Source organism: Peromyscus leucopus, chromosome 12, assembly GCF_004664715.2.
Source record: "Peromyscus leucopus breed LL Stock chromosome 12, UCI_PerLeu_2.1, whole genome shotgun sequence".
Lineage (NCBI taxonomy): Eukaryota > Metazoa > Chordata > Mammalia > Rodentia > Cricetidae > Peromyscus > Peromyscus leucopus.
In genome coordinates, this window is record NC_051073.1 from 57,347,158 (window position 1) to 57,369,544 (window position 22,387).

A 22,387-nucleotide genomic window follows, 5' to 3' on the forward strand; every position below is an offset into this window, starting at 1 on the left:
ACAAACTACTCTGCTAGCTACGTACGGTGGTAATACCTGAAACCCCACGCTTGAGAGGCTGAGGCAGGAGGATTGCTTCAAATTCAGGGACACTCTATACTCCAAAAAACTTCGATGAATTTTCAAAGCCGAAAATCTGGGCTGGCAGGATGGCTCGGAAGGTCAAGGTACTTGTTGCTGAGCCCGATGACCTGAATTTGATCCCCAGGAGCCACATGGCGGAAGGAAACAGCCAACTCCCGAAAGTTATCCTCTGACCTCTACATGCCCAACGTGCATGAGAGAGCGCGTGCACACACACACACACACACACACACACACACACACACAAATTAATAGTGACTTTTTAAATCAAAACATACAGATACAGTCTATCAGTCGTTCCTCTGATAATTCCTGTCAGATGAGCGAGCCTACAATGTAAACATGCCTCCCTGGGTCTGTTTGCATTCATTTGTACATTCAATCATGCATTCATTCAAGGAATATTTACTGATTGCTTAATCAGTACCAGGGTGGGTATGGGGAAAAGGTGGACTAGCAAACTGCTTTGGAGTGGGTTTGGGAGTCAGAGAGACAGCCCTAAAGACCTTACTGCTCACATATGAGCTATTCAGCAAGGGAGTGAAACTCACTCAGCCTTTGATTTCTTATCTGTAAAATGAAGATACTTACAGTTGCCGTACGGTTTACACTATAAGCTCATCTGGCAGGAATTATCAAAGGAATGATTGATTAGATTCTTTGTGGTGTGTGTGTGTGTGTGTGTGTGTGTGTGTGTGTGTGTGTGTGTGGTGTAGTGTAGTATGTGTGTGCTTGTGTTTATGTGTGTGTGGTGTGCTCTGTATGTGGTGTGGTGCATGTGTGGTGTCTAATGTGTGTGTGTGATATAGTATGTTTGTGTGTGTGGTGTGTGTGTATTTGTGTGTGTGTGTATGTGGTGTGTATGTGAGTGAAATATTATCTATCAGACACTTAGCACAAGTTTAGCACAGCATTAATATTTTAAGTGAGGGAAGAGCCTTCAACTTAATATTTTAAGTGAGGGAAGAGCCTTCAACTTAGAGATAGCTCAGTAAACTCCTCCTCAACCCTTTTTCTAAGGCATAGATATTGGTCTACACACTTCTATCATCAAATACATGCCTGGCAGCCAAGAAGAAACAGAAGCAGGGAGCATGCTGGGACAGGTGGGAGGCAGGGCTCCCATGGGAAGAGAAAGCCTGCTTGGGATGCCAAAGCTGTCTTCATCCTTGCTCTCTTCTCCTGGAGACCAAGTTGAGGACAGCTTCACCTTCTCTGCATGGGAGGAAGCCTCGGGCTCATCTGAGCACTCTGAAGGCCTGCTCACTGAGCACACACACACATACACACAGCACACACAACACACACCACCATACACACAACACAACACACACATACACACAACACAACACACACAACACAACACACACACACATACACACACACACACACACACACACACACACACACACACATTCCTTGTATCTGCCACTCTCTCATTCTCCAGTTCTTTTGGGAAGGAGCTACGTCATTTGAGAAGTGTCCAGAGCACAGGCTTTGGGCTGGCCTGTAGGGCAAAGAAGAGCCATTTACAGCTTTGTGAGATGAGACTTCCTGGAAACACTGCTTCTAGCCTGTGGGCAGCAGAGCAGGAGGGGACTCAGAGCTGGACACAGTTGGGATGCTGGATACCCAACTGAATTTGACATCAGGCAAACAACAAATCATGTGTTAACAGAGGGTCCATGCAACATTGGGGCGATACTAAAACCAGCGGTTACACATTGTTTATGTGGAACTCAAACTGCACTTTATACGGCAGCCCTGCTCGGAAGGGAATGAGGGACCACCGTGGTCCTGTCTGTCTGGGACTAGATGAGTCACAGCGTCTCGGGCTACCCACTGATCTGCTGTCTTACAGCTGCACCCCGTTCTGACAGAGTCTTTCATGAAGCCCTTTGTGTAGGCATGACCACCCTCCTTGTACAAGGCAGGTGCAGGGTGTGAGGGATACAGAGAGAAGCAAGGAAGTTCTTCACATCATTGAAATTCTAAGACAGTTTGGTTTTTTTCTCGTTATTTTATTTTTTATTGAAAATAGATTCTTTTCTCATACACTCTGTCCTGTTTACAGTTTCCTCTCCCTTTTACTTCTCTTAGTTCTTCTCCATTTCCCCTCCCTTCCGGATCCGCTCCCTTTTGGTCTCTCGATAGAAAAGAGAGGGCTTCTAAGAGATAACAACCGTACATGACAAAATAGACTATAATAAGATAAAAACAAAAAAACCATCTCATCTAGGCTGGGCCAGGCAAACCAACAGATGGAAGAAAGCCCCAAGAGCCAGCATAAGAATCAGAGACCCACTCGTTCACACACTCAGGAATCCTGTAAAAACACTAAGCTGAAAGCTATGATGTACATACACACACACACACACACACACACACACACACACACACACACACACACGGGGGGGACCTGGTACAGTCGTCAGCCTATGACTACTGCTTCAGTCTCAGTGAGTTCCTACGAGCCTTGCTTAGTTGACTGGGAGGGCCTTGTCTCCTGGTGTCCTCCATTCATCTTTGGATCTTACACCCCTTCCACGTCTTCTGAAGGATTCCCTGAGCTCTGAGAGGAGAGATTTGATGGCGACATTCTTTTAGAGCTGTGTGTTGCAAAAACATTCTCTCTCTCTCTCTCTCTCTCTCTCTCTCTCTCTCTCTCTCTCTCTCTCTCTCTCTCTCTCTCTCTCTCTCCACATAATGTGTGGCTGTGGGCTATGATTTTAAGCATTTTCCCCAAATCCTAACAACTACCCTTAGGTAGATTTTTATTATTAACTCCGATTTACAAATAAGCAAACCAAACCTTCTCAGTAAGGTGATCGTATGGTGTCTTTCCTCCAAATGGGAAGTGTTTGAAAGGGAAGCAAGCTATCGTAACCTGGACCTGCCCCTCCCTGCACAGTAGGAGGATGGTATTCTAGCTACAGAATACATGCCCTGGTCTCAACGGTGGAAGGAAGGGTTAAAAACCCAGGCAGATTGGCTCCCGAACTCATCTGCTTAACTAGAAACCAGAAAAATATTTATGTACATGAACCTCTTCCTACAAGACCCAAGGCTCCCTGGAGGTGTGGATTCCACCCTTTACTTCTAGCTATGTGCTAGTTCTCAGTCCCTATGCATAGAGTAGCTGCCAAGAAGTACTTGATGGGTCAGTGAGCCTTTGAAGAAGGGTCGCATATGACCACAACTTGTCTCGTGCAGAGGACCTGAACAGTGACTTCTTTTCTCTCTGTTCTATCCCCTTTCTCAGATGCTTAAATAGAAGTTCGCTAAGTGAGATCAGCACGTGGTTGCAAACCACAGGACAGAAACTAGAGGCTTCTTTCCTCGGGTCAGGTCATAAAAGCGATCAGTCCTTGGACATCTCTCCTGTGTGGTCACTCAAGGGCCCACCGCCTACTCTCCCCATCCAGATCCTGTAGGTGGAGAATGGGTCACATCTCCTGGGACCTGACCAGTCCCCTTGAGCCTCCACGGGGACCCTGGCCTGGGAACACCCTATGGCGCTGATCCCCTGGAATGTCCTGCCGATCTCCTCTGCAGTCCTCAGAGCTCTAACCTGAGGCCACACCCTCCCAGCTGTGACCACACCCTCCTACTTCCATCTCTCTGCAGGAACTTTAAGCCTAGGACAATCTATTGACAGCCTACACCCTCTTCAAACAGGAATCCCCAGATCCTTACAAAAATAAACGAACTCCTCCTCTCTGCACGGGATCAGCGACTCGTTTTTTTGGTTTTCTTTTTTTCAGAATATTGCATATTTACAGAGGAGAGGCACTCTCTGGCAGCCTGCTTCCTTTCCTCTTCAGAAAGATGTCATTAAATCCAGTGACTCTGGCCCAAAGCTATAGAATGAACAAGGGCTCTGCCTGACATTTTTGTTCTACCCACCATTTAGCTGCATGTAATTGAACTAACTTGCAAGCCGAGGTCACGGGTAGTATCTTATAAGGTGTATCTTTGAATCATAGCGCAGGGCGCAGTACATGTGGCGATCAGATAAACATGATTAATTTGATTTGACCACTGAGGGTGTGTCTAAACTTAAACACCCTGAATTACATCTACCATCAAAGTGTGCGTTAGTTTGGTCACAAAGAAAAGCCTACTGGGTAGTTAAGCCTTAATTCTGTAAATTACAGAGAAAGGAAATCTGAAGCACTTGGCAAACCATTCTTACCCTTCTCAATCTCTCTCCAGCTCCGGGCTTTGCCACTATTGAGTTGGGTGGCCTTGGATGGGGCCCTGAACTTCCTGGGGCCTCAGGTGCCTGGCACAGAGTGAAGCGTGTTTATCAACATCCTTTCCAAGTCATCATCTTCCAGCCTTATTCCTAAATATATCTGGCAAAAATCCCATCTGAAGATAGTCCTGACGTCAGAAGAATAAGGGAGCAGATGAGGAGGGAGAGGTCAGGGCAGGCCTCTGGATGGGTGCTAGTCGTCAAAGAGGGTACAACCAATGTTTGGGCTGCAGAACTTCAGGACAGAAGCCTGGAAGTGGCCATCCCTAGTGGTTTGAACAAACCACAGATTGCTCCAAGGGTTTGCCTGATTTTCCAGGACAGATAAGGAGCTGTCTGCTAAGGTGCAGGGCCAGCCCTCCTGCAGAAGCACACTGAGAACTAGTTAGTGATCTGGAGAGGAGGCAGGGTGCTCACTCTTAGCCTTCAGCTCTGTTCCCTAGGGCCACAAATCCAAGACTCAAACGACTCAGGTTCTCATGACTTGCACCAGATGCAAATGCTCAGAAACTTCAGCAAGCAGTGCCCAGGGATTGGAGTTACTTTGAAAATGACTTCCTCTTAAGTGGCAAGACTAGCAGCCTTAGGGATGGCTTCTCTCGGGTGGGTGTTGAAGAACACAGTCCCAGCATCTGTTGGCGCTCTTTCAATCTGGAAAAGGTGTGAGGGGTCGTTTTCCAGAGTCCTGCAAAAAGTTGGATGTAAGTAGAGTGATGTTGAGGGAGGGATCTCGAAGATCTCTGCTACCTCAAGTGCATGCGGACAGACAGACAGACAGATGCTCTTTAAAGATCTTTCCCCAAGGGTGCTCCTGAGACTTTTTGAGGCACTCTTCCTGGGTTAGCATTTTCTGTCAGCTTTGAGGAGACCCTTTTGTACACTGATATGGAGAACTTCCGGAGGCTGTCCTTTCAGGACGCTGGTTCTGGACAGATCTCCCTGCCTCATTTCAACTCTTGGGAATAGTCCCTACTGCAAGGCCCAAGGCCCGTGGTAAATTGTATGGCTGGAGACACATCTCTTAAGTCACAAACACCAAAGATGGTTTCATTGCTAATACAGAGGATGATATTTGGTGGCTTTTTTCTTAATTCACCTGTAGTTTTTATTTTCTTCTAGTAATTATTTGCAGTACTTGTACAATAATAATTTAAAATTTTTTAAATCCATTTTATTTATTTACTTGGGTCTTGGAGGGTATGGAGGTCAGAGGACAACTTATGGTAATTGGTTCTCTCCTTCCATTGTTTGGGGCCTGGGGATGGAACTTAGGTCATCAGGGTTGGCGGCAGGTACCTTTACCCACTCAGTCAACTGGCCAGCCTCTAGCAATAATTTTTAAGACACGTTAAATAAAACAAGCGTACTGAGCACCCAGTGTTCTCAACCGCTGGACACGCTTGCGCACAGCATCCACTGCCTGAAAAGGGTTACATGCTGCAGGAAGGTGCCCTTGTTTTCAGCAGGAAAAAGAAGTCTTGTAACAACAGGAAGCACTGGGAGGCCTCAGTACCAAGGCTTCCAAGCAGAGCCGTTCTGGAAACAATGGCTGCCTGTGGCTCAGGAATATTGGGCCGGAAATGAAAAAGGTGCTGGGGTGGGGGAGGGGGTGGGGGGGCACTGAGAAGCTGACAGACGGCTACCTGGCAGGCCTTCCCAGGATGACATCACATTCTCTGAATTCTCCCCATCTCCCCTCGGCAAAACTGACGTCAGAAAAGCTGCCCACATGACGGGAGCCCCGCAGTGCCAGGGATCTGGAAACCATTAGGAAGCTGTGCCACCCAGGAAACCAGAGGGCACAATAAGCAGGAGGGGACGGTGACATCAGTAGAGGGCAGGACCTTAGATGAACTAAGAACCACCACGTACAGTGAAGTCCCCGAAGGACTCCCACACTGGCAGAGTAAATATAGCGCTGGGGTTAATGGGAGTCCAGCCATACCAAAGCAGATACGTTTAAACCTTCTGAGACTGAAGTGTGTGTTTTATTTAGCAGAAATTTCCGTTCCTATGGGTGGGGTGAGTTGGAGAGTCCCGGAGAATACAAATGAGAAACAAAAACAAAACCAGCTAACAAGAGTAACTGTCGTCCTTTGCCCAGGAAGACCTTGATGTAAACCAGCGTGAGCAAGGACCCAAACATCAGCAGGTGGACTGGACTCATACGTTCTTACCCAGCCTGTCCTTCCAGCTTTATCCGGAAAGCTGACAGATCTTGGGACATTAGTTCAGAAGGGAACATCAGCCTCACTGTTGTTGGTTTTTGGGGCGCTCTTACCCTGCGAAGAAAAGTCATGAAACACAACAGAATCCACCAACAAGAGTTTTATTAAGATAAGAGAAAGGGACAGATGTGCTCAGGCCTGGGTCACGCAAGACGTTTGACCCAGAAATGACATGGCGGAAGGATTCACTCACTCCATCCAGAACTGGCTCCCAGCATAGATAAAAGTGTGAGGCTGGAAGTAGCTAATGGCCCAGGACCTCTGCTGACTCATGTTGCTGTTCTGAGAGTTTCTTGTCACAATTCAAAGAAGGGGTGACTTGTTCTCCTCAAAAGTCTGACTCCTGTGGGTCAGGAAGCATCCAGACTTCCTAACTCCTCACCTAAGCCCTTGCCTTCATGACTCAAGAAATGCCCCACGTTGTTCTGCCAGCCTTGGCCTGTGTCTAGGTTTCCCTGGGACGGGGTTATGCTTATTAAAACCTAGTGAAAAGTCCAAGAACTTTAGATGCAGGCAGACTCGTCATGACATCCCAGCGCTATACTACTAGTTCTTTGGTCTATCATAGTCTTTGTTCCCACCTAGAAAATAAGAATCACAGCCTGGGGAGCTAGCTTGGTGGGTGAGTGCTTCCTAGCAAGCATTGATCTCCAGAATCCATGTAGAAGTCAGACACAGTGGCAAATGCCTGTAACCCCAGCACTGAGGGCTGAACCCGGGGGATCCCAGATGATCGCTGGCATGCCAGTATGGCCAAACAGCAAGCTCCAGGTTCAGTGAGAGACCCTGTCTCAGAAAATAAAGTCGAGAAATTAGAGAAATGATGAGGATGTCCTCAAATCAACCTCAGTCCTTTACATGTGACCACACATGCGCATGCACCCTTGAGCTCTACTACCGGGTAAGTCTTCCTAGAGCGCCTTCAGGATAATAACATTCTTCTTTGTCAGTGAGCTCCATGACTTCCCCAGAGTAAGGTCCAATCCAGGCAGCTCTGGCTTTAAACCTGCTGCCACCTCCTGGGATAGACTTTGAAAGGACGGGACACACAGACACACAGTGTTTTCTTTTTTTAAAGGAAATAAGAATAGCAATGCCTCCTCCTCAGAGTTATGAGAATAAAATAAAATAATAACAAAGCTTGTGGTTCCAAGAGCATTTGGTCATCCCTGCCCCAACCGCCCTGGGGACATGCAAGTAACTGTGGCCTGGACACGTGATCAAGGGAGGAGCAGGCTTCGTTGTCCTCCAGTTTAAGGTGACTGATGTCAGTTAAGCATCCTTTGAGAAACAGATTTATTTTCTTGTTTGACTCTCATTGGCCTCCTGGGTTTCTACTCCTCCTCTCCCTGAGACTTTTTGTCTATAGGTATGTGTGACCACTGCCAGGGAGGGGTTTCACTCAAAGGCTCCTTCAAAAGCTGGTAGCAATAAAGCTGCCTGTCCAGCAAACATGTGTGTGTGTGTGTGTGTGTGTGTGTGTGTACATATGTGTGTATGTGTGTATATATACCAGTATATCTCTGTGTGTGTGTGTGTGTGTGTGTGTGTGTGTACATATGGCGACAGGATCTCCCAGGCTAGCTTTGAACTTGACATGTAGACAAGGATAACCTCTTGCCTCTGTCTCCCAAGTGCTGGGATTTTAGGCATGAGCCATCAGGCCTTTGCTTACGAAGTGCTGGACTAGGTCAACACTCTGCCAGCTGCGCCACCTCCTTGGTCCCTGCAAGTACAGTCTCTGGCTGGCGGGTCAGAATGATTGTGCTCTTTTAAGCAGTGAAGCTGGGATTCTATGCATTTTACACGATCTGTTCTTGCTTACAAATGGGGCTTGGGGGATGTGTTGGAGGTTGAAAGAGCTCTATCCTGTGAGCCACCCAAGCCTGGCAGAAAGGAGCCTGCCATACACATCCCTTAAGAGCAAAGCCTTATTCACAGACAGATAATGGAAAGGATTTAATAATAATAATAATAATAATAATCTTTTCAAATTACACATAGTCTAGCAGCCTCCACTGTCAGCAAACAGACAGGAATCCTGGATTTCCATGTGCAAGGTGAACTAGCCCAGCTCAAGGCCCCAAGCAGGGTACTCCTTACAGCCTCTTCGCTGCACTCCACACTTAGCTCAGCAGCATGCTTACGCCCACCCCCACCCCGATACATATACATACACCCGGAGGCGCCCTGTGTCGGTCCTGTCCTCTCAGAGTCTGCCCCTCAAGGCAGCTGCAGATCTAGCCCGGGAGCTGCCTGGGTGAGAACTGACTCTAGAGAAGCCATGCAGCATGTTCACAAAGAGGAATACTATCGTCCAGGTGGTGGTTTGGAAAGACTTACCTGGTTGTACAGATCAAGACAGAATGCAATCTTTCCTGGCCATCATTTAAAAACTCCCCTATTAACCTGCAGCCTTCTTCCACCAGACTGGTCTAGGCAGCATTCCTGGGGTTCGCAGCGTTATTTCTCTGGTTCTACCTTGTTTATACCATCCTCTGTTCACCATGCACCGAGTGCTTATTATGTGCCAGGCAGTTAGCTGACCAAGCACTCCTCAGACACACAGTGCATATCCCATCACTTCAAATCAGTCCTGTTTCAGGGTTAGAATTCCATTGCATGGCTCAGACAGGGTCCATCTGTCCGTCCATCCCGTCCCCCTGCCCTTCCCCCCCCCCCCCGGCTCCCGCCACTTCCCTGCCATCCCATGCCCCACCACCACCACCTTTATCCCACTTGTCTTAACACAGTAAGGCCCGAGTGTGAAGGTCCAGGTTCAGCACTCTCTAACATGATCCCTCTCGCACAGCTGGAGTCCTGCAAATGCACGTTATTTCCTGGACTTGGCCAAAACCCGAAATCCCTGCCTATACCGCACCACTGTGCTCAGTCTTCAAAAACAAAAAACGCACCAGTTACAATCTTGTGTGCCTGTCTAAAGCCCTTAACATGTTTTGTTGGATCTTTTCCCATTGGCCATGTTGCTCAATACCTCTAAGTTGTGCATTCGTTTGTATAACAGGGTGAATAATTCCCTCCTAAGGTGGTTGTCCTGACTGCCCCCAGCAATGGATGAAAAAGAGTGACAGTATCCAGGCCCATGTGGCTTGACTTGGCATCTGAGACCTTGGAGGTAGTGAGGGGAGGACCCCCTGGTCCCTGAGCTCTAGGAACAGGCTCATGACTGGAGTCTTTCCGGGGAGCCTGGGCAGAACAGGGCTGGTCCTTGGAGGTCTTGCCAGCAGGTTGGGCAAACACTTCTACTTAATGAGGGCAATCGCCTCATGGGAAGCACTGAGAAGCACTTCCGCAAACATGACGTTGCCTCACTGGTCTCGGGAAGGCCTCCGGCTTCTTTTCTTCCAACTTGCTCTTCAGAACCCCAGTTTTAGAAAGCACTGCTCCTTCAGAAAACTTGGAAAAGCAAGCCATTTATTCTCCACCATCTAGACTCTAGATTCTAGAGGCAGTCACTGTTAACATTCCAGTGGTGTCCTCGTTCCCTTCTCCAGCCCCCATCCGCACCCCCCAGCCATTTAATATATAAAACAAGGCAGGGTTTTTTTCCTTGGCTGATTGGTTGGTTTGGGGTTTTGTTTTTGTTGGTAGTTGGTAGATACTGTTTCTCATACTCCAATCTGCCCTTGACCTCCTGCCTCCAGCTTGAATTACAGGGGTGTACCACCACACCCAGTTCTGGAAGTATTTTTCATTTTTTAAAAGCCACTTGTATTCTTCTGTAACCTTTCCAAAGACACTTTAAGTGGTTCCTGAGTAGAGATGTTTAACACCTAGGTTGGCCTGTGGTGGTGGAATTTTTGTCACTCTGGCAGCCAAGGACCGCTCTTCTGTCCTCCCCAGGCAGCGCGGCTAACAGGCCCTGTCCTGAAGAGAAAGACTTGGTAGGCCTGGGACTTTCTCCGTTCTGCGTCGCACCCCAGTGACGTCACAGAAAAGGCATGGCCTGTGGCATCCGACAAAGCTGGGGTTGGAGCCCAGCTCGGAACTGGGGAGCTGTGCGGTGTGGGGCAGCTGGCCTAGCCTCTCCTGAATCAACTTTCATGTTTCAAAACAGAGATGAACTTCGTCTGTTTGCTGGGCTGGCTCTGCTTCTAGAATAGAAAATGCTAGCCGGGTGGTGGTGGCCGCACGTCTTTAATCCCAGCACTCGGAAGGCAGAGGCAGGCGGATCTCTGTGAGTTCAAGGCCTTGAATGGAATACCGATAGATCCCAAAGGAGAATTCACCTCTGCGTTGGGGTGCCCTGATCTGTGACAAGCAGCAGTTTGCATCGTTGGCAGCATCATTTCCTGTGCGTGTGTTAGCGGAGGAGCAAGGCATACACACAACATACACTGGAGATAAATTCTCTTCCTGATACCAAAAACGCTAACAACGACAGTGTTGCCAATGACAAAATTGAGTTTTAAAATTTTACTTATCTATTAAGCCGGGCGGTGGTGGCGCACGCCTTTAATCCCAGCACTCGGGAGGCAGAGCCAGGCGGATCTCTGTGAGTTCGAGGCCAGCCTGGACTACCAAGTGAGTCCCAGGAAAGGCGCAAAGCTACACAGAGAAACCCTGTCTCGAAAAAAAAAAAAAAAAAAAAAATTTTACTTATCTATGTATGTGTCTTTGTATGCTAGCTTAAGACATTAATTTTATCTATTTATCTATTTACTTATTTTTGAGACACTTGTTTTTGAGACATGGTCTTAATTTGTAGCCCTGGCTATCCTGGAATTCTTTAAGTAGACCAGGCCAACCTTGAACACACAGATCTGCCTGCCTCAGTCTTCCCAATGCTGGGATTAGAGGCTTATACCACTATGCTTGAAAAAGTATTAATTTTTAAATGAAATAAATCAATTTTTAAAACCTTAAGTTACTCAATGATCATGAAGTCATGGATCTTGGAGGAGAACCTACAACCACTACTTTACTAGACCAGCAAAATCCCTAACTGCATTCTAAATATTTGTCTTTACACCCACAGGTAAGTGTAGTCCTCACCCCTCACCAAGGAAACTTTTCTTTGCAACAGACAGAAACCACGACAGAAAACCACAACCAAGTAAACTGCAGAGTTGTGGAGCCCCGTCCCAGTAGATACATCTACAAGACACTGCCACACCTAAGGCTCAGGGAACATTGTGGATGAGAGAGGTTAAAGTTTGTAAGAGCCAGAGGGTCAGGGAGTTTGTACTGATGCTGTATTTCCCTGTAAGGTTAGACCCTATACCCGTGTACATGGCTGACTAGACATAATAAGTTGAACAAGGACAGCACCAACAGACATGCCAAAGTGAGTGAAGAGAAGACCACGAGGCTTCAACCCTACCCAGAGAACTACTGAGAGTGGGAGAAATAGCCTTCTCTGGGGAAGAGCACACCAATTGACTATCTAATTGTCAGCCCTGAAAACATATGTATGAGTTGCATTATACAGACTGAGCTGGTTATATTTAGGAATACATATGTATATACATATATGCATGTAACAATATATAAATGAAAAAAGAGGCTATGAATTTGAAAAAGAGCAAGGAGGGGTATGCGGAAGAGTCTGGAAAGAGAAAAGGGAAGAGGACAATGATGTAATTATATTATGATTTCAAATTTTTTAAATTAAAAAAAATATTTAAGCATAAAGACAGCCCACCACTTAGAAGAAAACATTTGCCAAAAGTGGATGTGATGATGGTTTCACATCCAGAATATTTCAAGAACTATTATAACTGCACAAAAAGACAAGCAATTCGACTAAAATTTGAGTTGAAAGACAGTCTCCGGAGAAAATACACAAATGGCTGATCACCCCAGAGAAAGATACTATGCATCATTAGCCATCAGCAAAATGCAAATCAAAACCACAGTAAATACCAGCACATCCCATGAGGATGACCATGGGGAACCATAGACAATAGCAAGTGTTGACAAGGGTGTGGAGTGATTGGAATCCTCCTCGATTGGCCAGTGGGAACTGTTTTGAAGAATACTTTGGCAGTTTCCCAAGAATGAAATGTAGAGTTACCCCACCCCCATTCCTGGATCTATAGCCAAAAAAATAAAAAACCTTTTCTGTACACACACACACACACACACACACACACACACACACACACACAAAATATACACATGGAGGAATCTTCTTTGTTCATATTAGCCAGAGAGTGGAAACAGCTGAATTTTCCACCAGCTGGTGAATGGATACGCAAGATGAAGAATTTGGTTAGAGTAATATATTCAGCCACGGGAAGGAGCAGAAGGCCAATGCATGCTGCAGTGCAGATGGACCTTGAGAATGTTATGCTAGGTGGGAAAAAGCTCATCCAGAGACTACACATTGTAAGATTCCATTTTTGTAAAATGTCTGAAACAGGGAAAGCCATGAAAATATAAGGCTGGCCAAGGGCTCCAGGGAGGGAGAATGGGTAGTAACTAATAATTTGTTTGTTTGTTTGTTTGTTTGTTTTTTGAGGGGAGAGGGGTTAATGAAATGTTCTACAATAAGATAGTGTGACGGTTCCTTACATTGTAAATGTACTTTCAAAAAAAACAAAGACAACTTAATCCAACATGTTAAAAGAGAACTTTTACATAATTTGAGTTATATCTCAAGTTTTCTACATTTATTTATTTTATTGTTAGTCATTGGAGAAATGCAAATCAAAACCACAGTAAATACCAATGTGTCCCCAGAAGGATGACCATGAGAAAAGATAGAAAACAGTTAAATGTTGACAAGGGATTGGAAGCCTCCTATAATTGGGGCTCTCTAGCCCCTATTTCTTGGGATTTTTTTATGTGTGGAATCATGCCAAATGAACTTCAATGGACTGACTTCTGTTACCCATCCTCATGTCTTTGAGATACAACCCTGGGCTTGTCACTTGTGGCTTATACTACGTTTTGTCCCTGTTTATCTATATGTGTGTGTTTGTGTGTATGTGTGTGTGTGTGTGTATAAAACACACATATATACATATATAATACATGTATATACACATATACGTATATTAAGAAGTTTTATTGAGTTATAATTCACCACACTTTACTTGAAGATCAGGAATACAGAACCCAGAGAGGGATGACATCTGACTCAAAAGAAATAAGAGCCGGGCGGTGGTGGTGCACACCTTTAATCCCAGCACTCGGGAGGCAGAGGCAGGCGCATCTCTGCGAGTTCGAGGCCACCCTGGTCTACAAAGTGAGTCCCAGGAAAGGCGCAAAGCTACACAGAGAAACCCTGTCTCGAAAAACCAAAAAGAAGAAGAAGAAGAAGAAGAAGAAGAAGAAGAAGAAGAAGAAGAAGAAGAAGAAGAAGAAGAAGAAGAAGAAGAAGAAGAAGAAGAAATAAGAGCAGCGAAGGGGCATGCCTGTGCCCCTAAAACACAAAGGCAATTTAATGTGTTCTGAAAGAATGTGGCTTCAACCACCCCACAGTGTCCAAAGAGAACTGTGCTTGCTCCCATCTACCCCAGACCCTAGCCACCAGGAAACTGAGGCTGTTCACAGTCACAACTTCTGGAGGGACATGGAAAGCTTTACTGTGGCCCTTTCTACTCTAAACTCTTGGAGGAGTCAGGGATCGCAGAGACTCACCACTTCGTTCATCAGTGTAGACTTGTGTTTGACTTGTGCCAGGTTAGATGCAGGGACACAAGGGACCCATGGTACTCCATAAATAGGACATGTGGAAGACTTTCTTTTCTGTCAGAGCCATCTGTGGAAAACCTTTGTGCTAATTAGAAGGTAACTTCCAAGATTGCTGATCCAGGGAAAACAACGCAAACCAGAAAAGGGAGCTTGAGAAAAGGGTCCATGGAACAACTCAGAGATGATAACGCTGTATCCTAGCAACTGTGTGGACCTGTGTGGGAGAGACTCAACATTCTTTGGGACCCAGATAGATCTCACAGACCAAACTCAGTGATCCCGACCTCCAGAGTCACTCCTCCCCATGCCTGAGTTGACATGGGAGACTTTCTATCCATCTGCAGCCACTCAGCTCGCTTCTATCCGCATTCTACCCTGCTCAGAATCCTAAACTGTCCTTGAACCATGGAAACAGCAGTCTAAGGCATCCTGAGCCTTGAACCCTTGGTGAAGTCGTTTGGGGTGTGTGTGTGTGTGTGTGTGTGTGTGTGTGTGTGTGTGTGAGAGTGTGTGCATGCCATGTTTGTGAGGGTGCCCACAGATCCCCTGGAGCCAGAGCTACAGGTGATTGTGAGCCACTCAATGTGGGTGCTGGGAACCAAACTCAGGTCCTCCGGGAAAGGAGTACGTTATAGTGAATGCTAAGCCATCTCTCCATCTCCATCTCTTGGTGGCCCCAGCAACACCATGCCCCCCAATACCATCTCTCTTTAAGCCCTCGATGCCCTGAGTGTCACTGCTGATTGGCAGCACAGTGTTACCTCAGAACTTACTCAAAAAGTAATTTCCTTGGCACTCCCTGCACCCATCTTCACCTTCTTACTGAACTGGAATGTGCATGTTGGCAAGAACACTTTGGGGTGTGTGTACATCTATAGTTCACAAGCTCTAAGCTAGGCCAGTGGCTTTTCAGCTGTGGTGTCTAGAGGACACACTTGGCTTCCCTAAGTGGGGAGATGGAGTGATTCCTTCCCCATTGCTAAAAGTAATGGAGACCTGCACCTTCCCACATGGTCCGAGATGGGAATCCAGGACAGCTAACAAGTTTGGGACTGGGGCCATGCCCTCTTTCTGGGAGGAGTTATAATAGTACCTCCCATTCACATAGAACTGTGAACAAGGGCTTCCCCTATCTCTAAAATGGACTTCCCCATCTCTAAAATATGCAATGCCACTGTTTGTGGTGGTGCATGCTGGTAGGATTTGCTGAAGTGGGCAGAGGCAGGTTTGAGGCCAGCCTGGACTACACATTTAAAAATAAATGAATAAATAAATAATAAAATATGCAATGTCTCTGTGCCTCAGAGTTACCTAAAGACACAGGGACTTCTCAGAAGCACAGTTACTCTCAAATAGGACCAGCAGCCACTCCAAGGCGTGGAGATGAGTTTTGACAGTTCATTTGGCTGGGAGGAGCTAAACTTTGTAGTCACCAAGAAAATAGAACTATAAATGCATGTCCTACATAAGCCACAAAAAGAAATAACAGCTGTCATTCCAGAATACTTCTGATGTCCAGGATCTGGTCTAAATGGATAATTTCAGTCCTAGCATGAGGGTAATGTCACTGATGCCTTCGTTATATATTCTAATCCCAGGCCACAAAGGCAGTTTGGCGTCTAAGTCTGCATTCTCAGCCCTATGCCACATGTGACAAGTTACAGAAGAGCTTTGAGTGATGTTGGAAGAGTCAGCTATTGCTTACACAACAGAAATTTCGTGTGTGTGTGTGTGTGTGTGTGTGTGTGTGTGTAGCACTGGAACTCTTTGTGTAAGACACACAGACTTAGCAAATTTCCTATGTAATAAAGCAGATCCAACTGTACCTTTTCTGCTCAAAGATGGGAGGAGGAGCTGGGAGCCTGGCTTGCTCCCACACCCCACCCCTACCCTCTATTCACTCACAGGAAGTGAATCCACCTCTGTGATCTCTGGCATCTGATATTTCCAATCCAAAATCCACTCCCTGACCTCTTTGTACCTGGGTTAACTGGAAGGTTCTCCCCAGTTCCCGTCTTGCAGGATAAGCCAGGGGCAAAATAAGGATGTGTTTTTGAAGGGAGAGGTCCTGGTATGTGTTAGCCTTTGAGGGATGGGCAGGATATTTTTAAGAATGATGAACTTGATTAAGTGCCTAGGTTACAATTATTGCAAAGCAGCAAGAGAAAGGAAATGCTTTGAGGACGTTGTAATGGAGAATTCAGTGGTGTGAGGTTGTGCACAGCATAGTGAGGGAGTTCTTGCCTTGCATCTGGCAACCCTGGGTTAGATCCTCCAGCACCCAGTAACACTAATGAGACTGTTGAAACTGAATACCTTGTGTCTAGGTAGAATGTTGGATTTGAACACCAAGTATCTACCTAGACAAAGCTTCAATATAAGCCCAATATTTAGGAAGCTTGGTGAGTTCAAGGCTAACCTGAGTATTATATCAAAGCCCTATCTCAAAATGAGAAAGATCCAGTCCAGTATGGACTTGTATTTAGGCTTAAGCTTGTGCAATAAGTATGAATGAATTGGCATTACTCCAATCCAAGAAAGGTTTGGGTGTGTGTTGGGAGTGCTGGCACAGCACTAACTGATCCTTAGTTCATGGAGGACCTGTGTCACCTTTAGGTACCAAGAAGCCACAAAAAAAAAAAAAAAAAAAAAAAAAAAAAAAAAAAAAACTTTAGTCTGCGGCTTAGGCTGTCCCACACCAAGTCACCATTCACCACACTTTCACAAGGGGACCTCAGGCAGACTGGTCAAGGGACCCAAGTAGCAGATGACTTGCTGTGCATCTAAAAGACAGGTATCATTCTGTCACTCTGACGATGCCCCTCAAGGTCAATCCAGGAGAGAACAACACAGTCATTCTCTACCACCAGAGCTCTGAACCTGGGAGGGTGGGAATGCAAGAGGCTATATTAGAGTCTTTTAGATATGACCCTGTAGTCAGACTTTTATTTGGGCCACAAATAAAAAGAAAAATAACATGGAGACATTATTAATTATGAAAGCTCGGCCTATAGCTTAGGCTTGTACCACTAGCTCTTATATTAACCCATTTATATTCATCTATATTTTGCCTTATGGCTTTTTACCTTTCTTCCATCTTGCATCTCCTGTTTTCTCTCCGTGTCCTCTGGTGTCTCTGCCTTTTTCCTTCCCCGAGACCTCTCTGTCCCCGGAAGTTCCACCTAACCTCTTCCTGCCTAGCTATTGGCCATTCAGCTCTTTATTAAACCAATCACAGTGACACATCTTCACACCGTGTAAAGGAATATTCTGCAACATGACCCATTTAAATAAATAACTAGAAGGAAGGATTGGGGTTCTCATCTTTCAAAGGAAGGCATACAACAGTTACCTACGGATTAAAAAAAAAAATTCTTAATATGAAGATGGAAGCGGGTATTTTATTTGTTTGTTTGTATGTTTGTTTGAAACAGGGTCTCATAGCCCAGGCCGTCCTCAAACTTGCTACAAACTGAGGATGACCTTGAACTCCCCAATGTCCAGAGTGCAGACATACACCACTACGCCCACCAGGCCACAAACACAGGAGCATTTACAACCCCCGATTAGCACTGCCTAGCACTTATAAGCAACTGTTGCCACTTGTAACTCTTCTGAGTCCCACCCTGTTTCTCTTTGAACTTAACCTGGATGGTAAGGGGGAAATCTTTACAGGACAGATTTACATCTAATACTTGCCTGTTTTTCTCTCCTTGTACCTAGTTCCATATGTGCTGAAGAGCTGTGCCGAGTTCATAGAGACTCACGGCATTGTCGATGGAATCTATCGTCTCTCAGGCATCACCTCAAACATCCAGCGGCTAAGGTAAGCCAAGGGAAGAACCCAGGCGTCTCCAGGGATCATGCCTTTCTTGTGTCTCTGCTGGAGCTTGTTGGGAGTCCCAGGAAACTGAAAGATGGCCTCTGGGAGGTGCAGCTGCCTGGCAATCCTAACTCTAATCAGGAGACTCCCAGCCTGGTGGAATTCTTTCCAAGGAAAACGCCTTTTTCTTTGTCTTGGGTAGGGTTTATCCGTCTTTGACGGATTGGATTTACCTCACATGATCTAAATTACAAGTTAGGAAACATGTTTTTTTTTTTTCTAAAGCCCAGTCAGATTAGGGCCCCTCACACAGTGCTCAGAACTCTAAGGCCCTGAGGAGGTTTTCTTTGGATGCGCTCTTGATATTTCAGATGGTTGAGAAATTAGAAGCCTGCATAATCGTACATTTCTCTAATCAATGCTGATATTTTTAAGTTACTTGGGACCAGCGATATGGCGCCACAAGTAAAGATGCTTGCTGAGCAAGCCCAGTGGTCTGAGTTTGATCCCTGGAACCTGCATAAGCAGGAGGAGATAACTGAATCCACAAAGTTGTCCTCTGAGCTCCATATACAACCAATGGCAAGTGTGCCTTTCACCTCCCCATATACCAGTGATTTTTTTAAATGGATGGTGTATAAGAACCTTTAACTTGGGCGGTGGTGGCGCACGCCTTTAATCCCAGCACTCGGGAGGCAGAGCCAGGCGGATCTCTGTGAGTTCGAGGCCAGCCTGGGCTACCAAGTGAGCTCCAGGAAAGGGGCAAAGCTACACAGAGAAACCCTGTCTCGAAAAACCAAAAAAAAAAAAAAAAAAGAACCTTTAACTTGAAAAAAAAGATATGTATAAAGTGTATCTAGAATATATGAAATATATTGAAATATATAGGTATTTTTCTGTGATTATTGCAATAGGCTTATTATTTTGCTTATTATTTATAATACCAAAAGAATATTTAGTGGTTTAAAAAATATATTTATTATATATTTGTTAATTATAAATATCAATTCTAAAATAATAAGAATATACATTTAAACATTTTTTGAGACAGGATCTTACTCTGTAGCCCAGGTTGGCCTGGAACTCAGGGCAATCCTCCTGCTTCTGTAGAACACTCACTGCAAGATCAGTATGTAAATTGTGACATATTATGCTTATTATATATTATATAATTCAGGTTTCGTCTTCTCCCTTCTCTTTGGTCCTTCATCCCCAAATCTCACTTGTAATTAAATTATAGCAAAGAATAAAACACTTTTATGGATGTTTTTTAAAAATTGGTTTATTACAAGTATAGTTGTTTTATTTTATTTTTTTAATTTTGTAGTGCTGGGATGAAACCTAGACCCTTGCGCATGCTAGCCAAGGGCTCTAATGTTGAGCTATACCCCACCCCTATTGGGCTTTCGTGAACCTGTGTATATGTAATTTAATTTACAAGTGTGCTTTTTGTTATTGTTGTTGTTAGGATTTTGTCTTGTTTGGTTTTAAAACCAAACAAACCTCTGCCTCTGCCTCTGCCTCTGCCTCTGCCTCTGCCTCTGCCTCTGCCTCTGCCTCACAAGAGCTAGGAATGAAGGTATGGGCCGCCACACCCAACCATTTGTCTGACTTCTTCATTTTTTTAAGACAGGGTCTCACTCTGTACCTCAGACTAAAACTTGTCATTTAAAAACCATATATGTAGTTTACAGGGATGTAAGGTTTGAGGCCGTACATTCATGTAACCTTGTAAGGGGATATTTTCTAATTTGACTCCGAGCCTAAACTGGGGCTGGTGGCACAGGCCTGTGACCCAACGCTCAGGAGGTTGAAGAAGCAATGATGTGAGTTCAAGACCAACCTGGCCTACACAGTGAGTCCCTGTTTAAAAAAAAAAAAAAAAAAAGCAAAAGAAAAGAAAATGAAATAAAAGGAAAGAAAGAAAGAAAGAAAGAGAGAGAGAGAGAGAGAGAGAGAGAGAGAGAGAAAGAAAGAAAGAAAGAAAGAAAGAAAGAAAGAAAGAAAGAAAGAAAGAAAGAAAGAAAGAAAGAAAGAAAGAGCACAGAACCTGGAGCCAGATTATCTTGGTGTTCCTAGGATCCCACTGTGAACTGCTCAGGTTGGTCCCACACTCGTGGGACATGCCAAAGTCACCACCAAACAACCCAGAAAGTTCCACTGAGCATCAGAGAGGTAGTTGAGTTAGGTCCTCAGGCCTTGGGTTTGACTATCCAGATGAAGCAAGTTTGTGACAAGACTGTGGAGATCGATGATAAGACATGACACCCTGCCCACCCTGGTCCGCCCCACCCTACCCCACTTCCCCCATTTTGGGTCTCACTGGTTAAAAAAAAAAAAAAAAAAAAAAAAAAAGTTTAATTTTGAGTAATGTCTTGGGAAAACTGAAATCTCAGTAGGCTCTTTGGGCAAACTTTTCATACCCTGCCAGTGCTCGTGACCAAGGCCCGGATGGATACAGTGCTGTGGGGGAAATCTGTTCTCAAATGAGCCTTCTGACTTCAAGTCACAGCCTACCTCCAAGCAAGCCTCAGCCTCCAAAAGTGGGGTCTCTCCAATGGCCTCCTGGTGCCCATAGTAGAACGGAGGTCAAGAGGACAGGCAGATCAGCAATGTGGGCTCTTTTTACACCCCCATGCCTCCGAGCAGCTGCTGACACGGAGCACATGGTCCCTGGGATTGTTATGTCTCCGTCTGTGCTGTTTCAGGCAAGAGTTTGGCTCAGATCAAGGTCCAGATCTGACAAGGGAAGTGTACCTCCAAGACATCCACTGTGTGGGCTCCCTGTGCAAGCTCTACTTCAGGGAGCTGCCCAACCCCCTCCTGACCTACGAGCTCTATGAGAAGTTCACGGTGAGTGTTTGGCTTTTCATTGTGGTGAGCGGGTGGGATGCAGGCACCGGCCAAGGGCAGTTTCGACACTGAAATAACAATAATAAAACTCGCCAGCTGGTTGGCATTATCTTAGCCCAGCGGTGGACGTAAGATGGCCGAGGGAAGGGGAGCTGTGGGACCGTTGGCTAACCGTTTCTTTCTTGGGTTTTCAGAATGATGCTGTTTGTTTTAAGAGCTGGGTGAAATTATGTCTTTGTGTATCCAACTGAATGTGCCTCATTGTACAGGGAGGAAACTGAGAACCGAAGGAGTAAAGTGGCTGGCCCAAGGTCACACAACAGAGGCAGGGCAGGAATCTGAGCACCCCCCCTACCCCCCCACCCCCACTCTCACCCCCAACCCCGTGCTTGCTAGACGCCATGATGGTTCCTTTTCAAAAGAGTGTTCCTGCTGTGTCTGGGGTTGGGCTCAGGGAGAGAGACCGGTAGGTAGAAAAGGGAGAGAGAGAACCCCCAAACATCAAAAGATAGGTCGGAAAGCTAAGAAGAGAAAGGAAATGGGAAAGTACCCGGACCAGGCGAGAGAGGATGGGACAGGATGGTGGGCTGCTGAGCCGAGGGCAGAAGGGCGGCATCCTAGCATCCAAGGCGGGCTTGGCAAGGTAGCCAGACACAGGGAGACAAAGGTTGCATGTTTTCACTCACATCCTGATGCACGCTCCTGATGTGTGTATGCGTGCGTGCATGTAAGTGAGTGTAAGTGTAGGTACAGGCTAGGACACTAGAGTGTAGACCCAGAAAGGGGGAAAGAGGTGTGCAGGACACATGAGACATGAATGTAGAGAGAGGCTTTGGTGGGTGGCAGGGGACAAGGGGGGGGGGCGCTCAGGCAGAGGGCAAAAAAGGAGAGACTTGACAAGAACAGATTTTGTTTGAAGGTATTATAAAGAAAACTAATACCAAGCGCATAGTGATTAAAAGCTTTAACTGAGGGAACCAGCTTCCTCTCCCCCTCCCCCCAGGGTACTCTTGAAGAGGGAGAAGTGAGTTTAGATAGAAATATAGAAGAGAGAGACAGTTAGAAACACAGGATAGCCTCGGGAGGGCCTGGATCAAAACCCACCAGCCCCTTCTGTCTCTGCTAAAGGGCTTTTAAAGGAATGCCAAGGGGTGGAGCAAAAGACCTCCCCCAGCACAGCCAAGTGCAGACCATCCCAAACACCTGGTGACCATGCATGTGGTCAAGCAATCTTCTAATGCAGCCCTGCTGTGTAAAGCAAGCTCAGATCTCACTAGGAAACCTTTGTGGGCTCCCACACTAATAAATAAGAAAGCAAAAATCAGGCTTAACACATACGCCTACAGAGGTAGATTGTAGAACAGGGGGGTTAATGGAAAAGCAAAAGAAGAGAGGGAGGGGGGATGCCAAAATACTGGACCACATCATCCAGTCTGGGGAGGAAAGAAATGAGAACAGATCAGAGGAGTGCCGGGAAGG

At 45.9% G+C, this 22,387-nt stretch overlaps 1 protein-coding gene across 1 annotated transcript in view; it reads left to right on the forward strand.

Moving 5' to 3' along the window:
* Positions 1-22,387, forward strand: part of Arhgap31 (Rho GTPase activating protein 31) — a 112,297-nt gene that overhangs the window by 52,927 nt on the left and 36,983 nt on the right. Inside the window, 2 exon segments of the mRNA XM_028881600.2 lie at positions 17,956-18,058; positions 20,764-20,908. Coding sequence (XP_028737433.1) covers positions 17,956-18,058; positions 20,764-20,908 — 248 coding nt within the window.